General features: G+C 31.1%; 1 protein-coding gene across 1 annotated transcript in view; it reads left to right on the top strand.

The window, feature by feature from the left end:
• Positions 1 to 5,904, top strand: part of LOC120272201 ((3S,6E)-nerolidol synthase 1-like) — a 13,827-nt gene extending 7,923 nt beyond the window's left edge. The window contains exons 2-5 of the mRNA XM_039278962.1: positions 4,096 to 4,313; positions 4,645 to 4,687; positions 4,890 to 5,138; positions 5,620 to 5,904. Coding sequence (XP_039134896.1) covers positions 4,096 to 4,313; positions 4,645 to 4,687; positions 4,890 to 5,138; positions 5,620 to 5,904 — 795 coding nt within the window. The remainder of the gene's footprint in view (positions 1 to 4,095; positions 4,314 to 4,644; positions 4,688 to 4,889; positions 5,139 to 5,619) is intronic.
• The last annotated feature ends 2,600 nt before the right edge of the window (positions 5,905 to 8,504 follow it).

The following is an 8,504-nucleotide window of genomic DNA, read 5'->3' as shown; positions in this document are numbered from 1 at the left end:
CACATGTATTGTTGTTAAATCTCTACTGTTTTTTTTTGGTTTACATAAATTTTGTCTTCTAAGAAATATGCAAAAATTATAAAATTAAAATTTCACTTTTGTTCCGGTTAGATGGAGTGAGAACCGTGAGTACAACCTCACAGTTTCTCACATGCCTAATATTTGAGGGTCTTAAGTTTCGAATTCCCAAATATCAAGATAGGGTAAATCATCCCACCTTAATGCACGTTTCAGTCTATATCCTTAAATAACTCGCAGCATTTATCACATTTATAAAATACAAAAATTGACACAGAGTGGTGCAACATATCTTTTATCTAAGATATCTTTTCTTACACATCAATGAACAATAGGCTTACAAATACCCTATTAATATAAACAGCACCGAACTCGAGCTCGCATGTATATGTGACAAAACGATACATACAATACATAATATAATCAAGCATTTATAGTACGCATTTATCACGTATTTATAAAAATAAAAATTTGACAGTAGTGGCAATGCACGCAAAATTTTATCCAAGATGTCTTTTCTATACATCAATGAATATTGTATGTGACAAACAGCGTAAGTAGATGCATCATACACATGCGATCGACGTAACTCCTGAAATTTAATGTGATGTTGCATATACAATACAAAATATATAGTAATCCTCGATCAAACAAGAGTATGTAACAAGATCGGCGAATGGCATTAGACGTGCAAGTGGATTTAAACCCATAACTCTCCTTCTTCTTCTTCTCGCTCGCCACATCACGCTATCCAACGCTCGACCATACATCAAATTTCTTTGCTGTGTCTTTCAAAAAGCTATTTTTAAACCAGGTCGCAGTTTGATTAGACTGCACCAGCGGCTCGTTCGTGTCGAGTTTTCGCTCAAAAACCGCCGGCTCCTTGCTTTTATAAATTCAGGTAACCGAACCGAACCATAAGGTTCATAAGGTTCCTGCCTTGCCCGGCTCCACACGATTCCGGCCTCAGTTCGGGTTCTCCATAATTTCACTCCACTAATTAAAATATATAAAAATGATATGGTATATATTTTTGTTTAAAATAAAATAGAACCGTCATCGTTCGCTGCCTTGCCCGGCTCGTATCAGACTGAGCAGAATCCTCAACCGAACTCACCTCGGCTTCAAGATTCGCTTGGAACCTCAAACCTTTTTACCAGTTTCCTTGCTCTCGCTCTATTAGCCGAGGATTTCCTGCGTTTGGTTTCTACGTGTCATTGGAACCGAATCCACAAGTCGTGCCTAGCATCGAGTATTTGTTGAAAAGTCTTTCTTTGAAAATATTTTCGCTTTTCTGTGCACCACATGATTGTTTTCTGTGTGTGTAAGTTAATTTCAACTCATATCTGCATAATTAGAATTTCTCTCACCTTTATTTTCCTATCTTGAAGAAATATCACTTGATCAAAAGCACTACAATCACTGTTTCTCGCGTATCTTATCTTGTTCCTGTTCATAGCGCTCCTCAAAACTCCCTATAAATACAAGCCATTAGATTCATTTGGAACTCACATTTATTAATTGTTCTTTCCTCCCAGTTTTGACAAGCATCATATATGTATACACATGATGTCCATGATGTCTAAGGCTTCATTTCTCCCTTCATTCTCTCTTTTGCTTCTCCTCAACTCCAGACATCATCATCAACCCATCAACTACCATTAGATCATGCACAAGTTCACTAAAACCCAAACAAGGACCAGTCTCATGGTCACTATCCTCTTCTCTCCAATGCAAAGGAGAGCTTTTTCAAGGTATATTAGTTTTAACTCATGGTCATTTTCTCTGCCTTCAAATGCATGCATTTTTGCATTAAGTTTTTCTGTAAATGTTTTAACTCTTGATAAGTTATATGGTTAAATTTGTAGTTAACATTATAATATATGCAATTCACTTGCATTGTATAAAATAATAAAAACAAAATAAACCTGAAAGCTACTGCTAATAATAAACTTTTTCTTTTTAAATTAGCAGAGGTTTTCATTGACTCTTCTTCATTGGCTACATATTGATTAATAAGTACTCTAAAAATTACAAGCAGGCTTTCATTTACTGTTTATTAGGTCTGAATTAACTAATGAGTACTTTTTTTTTAAAATTAGTAACGAATTTCATGGCATTTTTCATATCTCCCAAAAATATTTATAAGACCAAATCAATCCAAATAATTTTTTTTTATAATATATATATATATCTATACAAGACACTACACATTATTTATGTTTTATCCATTTATTTAGAGGGAATTATATATATATATATTGCTCGGTGATTGGGATGACAGTGGCAATAGTTGATGTCAAAAATATATATATATTTTTATTTACATACTAAATGCAGTTTGGAGAATGTAAAGATCTCGAACTACTGAGTGGGCTCCTAATTTCGTCCGTGAGTTTTTGATATCAGACAGAAATCACTTCATAAACAAGTGGTTGAAAATGTCTCTCATGTATGCCTGGTAAGGTACTCAAGTGATAGATATTTTATCTTCTATTCTTTTAATGTTTTGTTTGGTCATGTGTAGAATGATTTACAAATGAATCATTCAAAGAACATATCAATGGTGGAGAGACATGTTATTCTCCAAAGAAGACAATAAGACTCCATTGCAAATCCATGGTGTTAATAGACACACTTCAACATATGGGACTTTGATCATCTCTTTCAAGGAGGAAATTGGCTCAACTTTGTCATCCATTTATGACAACTTTGCTCATCAAACACATCAGTGGTCTGATAACTTGTTTGAATCCTCTCTTTCTTTTTAGATTATTCAGAGAGCATGGTCATGAGTGTATCTCCAAGTAAGTCCTTCTTCTTCTTCTTCTTCTTCTTCTTCTCTCTTCTTCTTCTTCTTCTTCTTCTTCTTCTATTCTATATCAACTCCATTAAATTTTATTTAACTTTAAAAATATGTATTAATTTGTAGAGATGCTCAAGAAGTTCATTGATAAGAATGGAGAGTTTAAACTAGCTTTTAAGTAAGGATGATAAAAAGGTTTGATGAGTTTGTCATGAAGCTCACATTTAAACATTGAGAAGATATACCAAGAAAAGGCAAGGAGTTTTCAAGCAAGCATCTTTGGGATTCTATTGACTGCTCGATTGGCCCTATACCCAATCCGCCTCACGCCAATTAGGATGTCTTTCATCAACTAACGGGCAAGCGACGTCATTTCTCCTTCACTGAGACTCTAGAAGAAAGGGTAAAGTGGGATAGCCATGTAACATTTATTATTTCGAAAGAGGCACACTCTACTCCCATCATTACGGAGCCCCTCGATCAAAAACCCGATCCTAGGCTTTTGTTGGCAATACATAAACCCCACGACATTTCATAAGCATATGCATGAGATGTTGAGGAAGTTAGAGAAGTATGAGAGTAAGATAACAGAGCATATTAGTCTCCTAGATAAGAGAGGATACCTGGTTTCTCCTTATTATTGGGAGAGAGTCTAGAAGCTTCGAAATTCTCCCACTCTAGCTGAATTTCTTCTATCCTCGCCTGTCGTTTCTTTTACCCTAATTATTTGCGCTTTTCCACGTAATATCTTTCAGTGCCCCTTTATTTTTTGAAGATTATTCTTATTTATTTTGATCACGATCGCTATATCCAAATCCTACATTTCACAACATCGACCTCATTGGATAACAAGTCTGCAAAATCAAGTAAGCGAAACATTAGAGCACCCATTTATCATATGAGCATACAAAGATACAAAGCTAGAGATATATCTAGCATGCACCAAGATGATCATGGAAAACGGATGCAAAGATGTGGTACTGTTTGAATTAGCTAAGTATGAGTTCAATATTAGTTCAACTCTTGCATCAAAGAGAGCTTGATGCAAACCCCTAAGGTAATTAATTCATTTGCTTTGTTTCATGTTTTGCTTTTTGCAGTTATTGTGCAGAAGAGTTTTATAGATCACATGCATTAATAGTAGTGTAAAGTGTAAAATTACTTTAATGCTCTTAGATTAATAATGATAATAATTAAACATAATGCTAGATATATAGGACCTAAATAATTTCATCTTGATTATTTTTTTTTTTTTTGATTTTTTATTGTAGTTGGTGGAAGAAGATAGGGTTGGCTCAAGAGTTGAGCTTTGTGAGGGACCAACCATTGAAATGGTATATGGGGCCTTGACAATGGTTCCTCAGCCACATCATTCAAAGTGTAGAATTGAGCTCACAAAAGCAATTGCCTTCATCTACATAATAGATGATATTTTTGATGTCTATGGAACCCTAGATGAACTCTCTGTTTTCACTCAAGCCATCAACAAGTAAGCATATATATATATATATATATATATATATATATATATATATATATAACGATAAATCGATTTATAGACTTTTGCTTTCATTATAGTTATATATGAAAATGTTAAATATTTTAAAATTTATATATACTTATTTCTCATTTATGTTTAAATTAAATGATGCTAAATAATTATATGGAATCAATAATATACACGCATATATATATATATATATATATATATATATATATATATATATATATATATATATAGAAAATTCTAAATATTTATTTTTTTAATAAAAAATCTTTTAATGGTTGATATATACATAAATTTATTTATTTATTTGTAGGTGGGATATTTCCGCCATCGATAACCTTCCAAATTATATGAAGGTTTGCTTTAATGCACTATACAATGTTACTAATGAGATTGCAGAAATAACTCTAAAGGAATATGGATGGAACCCGATTAACACCTTAAGCAAATCAGTATGCATATCGATTATTCTTATTTACATTTTATTTAATTTTTTATTCATAAGTTATTGACTGATGTTAATTTATTAATAACATTTTGTTTTCTATTTGATTTTAGTGGGGAAAATTGTGCAATGCTTTCCTTCAGGAAGCAAAATGGTTTGCATCAAAACAAGTACCAAACAAGGATGAATACTTGAGAAATGCAGCGACTAGTTCAGGAGTTTTCATTGTAATAGTGCACTTATTTTTTCTAATGGGACAAGGCTTAACATTGGAGAACATACAACATATAGAGAATGATCCAAGCTTTGTTTCTAAATCAGGAACTATTCTGCGCCTTTGGGATGATTTAGGCAGTGCCAAGGTGTTATTATTAATTCATTCATTATTTTTTTCCTCTTCACAGTTTTTGTTTTATTTAACTTTTATTTTTCTTCCATTTATTTTCATATACAGTAACGTAGGATTTCAATTCATTCGCACCTCATTTTATTCTCAATTTTTATTCTACATAATTTTATTAAAGTAAGTAATAGTCTCACATTGGTTAATTTAAAAAAACATGTATTTGATTATATAGATTTGATTTTCAATTCTATTAACCACAATTTTAATTTAAATCAGATTTAAATAATATGTTCAATTTGCTTCTAACTAAAATAGCACTTATATTAATTAAATATTTCATTCTAATGTTTTGACTCAGATATATTTTTCGTTTTCTATGTACATTCAATTACCGATATTTGACTTATTTGAAATCAAAAAAATATTATTTATTGAGTCATCAAACATTGAAGTGAAATTTTTTGAAAAAATTGAATTGGTTTATTTATGGATGGCAGGATGAAAATCAAAAAGGGTTTGATGGATCATACCTGGAGTTACACATGAAAGAACATCAAGATTGCACTGCAAAAGAAGCTCGGGAACATGTGATGTTGATGATCTCCAGAACATGGGATGCACTTAACAAAGAAAGCTTCACTCAAAGCTCATTTCCTAAACCCTTAATTAATGCAACCCTCAATCTTGCAAGGATGGTTAGAGTTATGTACTCTTACGATGATAACCATCATCTCCCAATGCTTGATGATTTTGTATTTTCCTTATTACATCACCCTTTATAAATCAAAGTTTTACTCTAAGGAAATATTAAAAAAAAGATTAATTAACTAACAGTTGTGGGTATTACTTTTAACTAATAATCCAACATTGGTTAATTGACTTAAAAAATATAAAATTTGAATATATATATATATATATAGATTTGTGTCTCATCCTATCAACTTTATTTTGAAGTGACAAAAAAGTATGATTTGAACTATTTATCTTGCGGCAATAAATTTTGATATTATCAAGTGAATAGCATGGATAACGTGTGTGTTCAAATTTGTATTTGAATTTTGGAGTATCAACAATTTGCTCAATCTTTTGATTAAAAATAAAAAATAAAAAAAATCCAAATGAATTGTCCGGGACATAGTACAAAACCATATAATAGGTGAAGGTCACGTTACAATGGTTCTTATGTGTGTGGCATGTTGTTGACATTTAATTTTATAACAAATCAATTAATTATTTGTGCCTAAAAAATTGTTATTAGTTGAGAGACTAAATTGAATATTATTATTATTATTAAAGCAAAAAAAAAAATCAATTGGAAAATACATAGCATAACATTCTATCATAAGTTACTGTAGTTCTGTTTTTCCAAATAAAATAACTCAAAAAGGAAACTTTTTTATCTAGGTAAATTAATTTTCAATGAATAAATACTTTTAAGCCGTTAACTTTTACAAAATTCCAACCCTTATTTTAATTTTTTAATCATCTCTTACTTATGTCAGTGATACAGCTCAATAATTGGTTGATCTTAATTTTGGGGAAAAAAAATATATAGGAAATTTTCCCAAAAACTCATTTTATTTTGTTATTTTTATTAAAAATCAAATTAAAAATAAAAACTTGGGCAAATGCTTGCTCTAGATATTTAGAAAGCGACATCCACATCTAATTAATATAAAGGGTAAATTACATAATTAGCCATTAAACTATTCACAAGTTCCTATATTGGTCACTAAACTAAAAAAAAAATTCTATTTTGGTTATTTAACTTTAACTTATGAATTTCTTTCAATCTAGTCACTATCACCTACGGCGTTAATGACAATATAACATGGGTCGCCATGTCATGACGAGCTCGCCACGTCATCTCAGCTTCCCAATACCACGTGGCTAAAGAAAGTTTTCTATTCTTTCTTATTTATTTCTCCTTCCTCCTTTTTTCTCCTCTCTTTCTCAAATCCCCTAAAATTGATTATTGTGCCCAATTAATCCAATCAATGTGCCATTGGCTGGTAGAGTAAGGGATTATCAAAATAGTGACCGGAATGGTGGTCGCGAGGATGAGGAAGTTGAAGTATGTTCCTTTTCTTTTAGTTCTTCCTCTCCTTTCCTCCTTTATATTCTTATATTTTATACCCATTATATTGAGATAATTTCAATTTTCCTTCAAACTTTTTGATCTCAAAGGTTAGCATTAATCATTGTTTTGTTTGAAAGATAGGATGGAAGGTTGGCCACCCACTTGATGCAGCCATGAAAGCAGGATTAACATTTTGGAAGAGCTCATCATGGCTTGTTAAGAGTCTACATGAAGAATAAGATAAGCAAATGAAAGCATCCTCCACCTCGCCATTCAGATCAACTCCTTTGTGGCTGCTCTGAATTCTTAGAAAGCTTAAAGTAGTTGATGATGATGTTGATGAGTTTTTAAATCTCTAAGCTGATTTTGATACTTTGATTTTCCATCTCTTTTATTTTGGAAGTATATCTATATTCATATATTCAAATCCTAGAGAAGACTATTGAAGAAGGTTAAATGGCATGGAGCTAAATGGAGAAGTTGGTCTCAACTACAATAAATGTTTAAGTGCTTTATTAGTAGTTAATGTATTTTTTTAGTGAATGTCCGAAGTCAATGAATGTTTTTATTTTTATGCATTCTTAAAGAGTTAGTTAACATCTTTTAATTAATGTATTATAGGAGTCGATTATAATTAGTTTTTATGTATGGAGAATGTGGGTCATCTTTCCAGTTATGTGTGTAAGTAAAAGTCTAGCATTACATTGTTGTTGTCCAATTATAATGCAACCCTCAATCTTGCAAGGATGGTTAGAGTTATGTACTCTTATAATGATGATAACCATCATCTCTCCCAATGCTTGATGATTATATATTTTCCTTATTACACCACTCTTTGTAAATCAAAGTTTTATTCTAAAGAAATATTAAATAAAGGGTTATATTAGTGTGGGTATCACATTTAACTAATAACCCAACATTGATTAATTAATTTTAAAAATATAAATTTGAATATATATATAAATTTGGGTCTCATCCTATTAGTTTTAATTTTTGGATTTACTCAAACCCAAATAATATGTTTTATTTACATCAATGGAAAAACATCTTTTATCTTCAAAGTTTTCAAATCAAATATAAGGATTAGAGTTGGAGGCACTAATTAAATTAGACTAATGAAAACTTAGAGTTATATATATGCTCTTGTTTATTTGGTTTGATAGCATCTAAATATATGAAACAAAAATGTCCAAAAATAATGTTTTTCAGTAGTGAAAGGCCAACGAAGCTTAAGCATTTGTAAGGGGTCCAAATATAGGATAAGTGTGTGTGATATATTTAGAAAACCCGCTCACAACCTTG

The sequence above is a fragment of the Dioscorea cayenensis genome, chromosome 11 (assembly GCF_009730915.1).
Source record: "Dioscorea cayenensis subsp. rotundata cultivar TDr96_F1 chromosome 11, TDr96_F1_v2_PseudoChromosome.rev07_lg8_w22 25.fasta, whole genome shotgun sequence".
NCBI lineage: Eukaryota > Viridiplantae > Streptophyta > Magnoliopsida > Dioscoreales > Dioscoreaceae > Dioscorea > Dioscorea cayenensis.
Note: the sequence above shows the minus strand (reverse complement) of the source record. Positions and strands in the feature narration are given on the sequence as shown.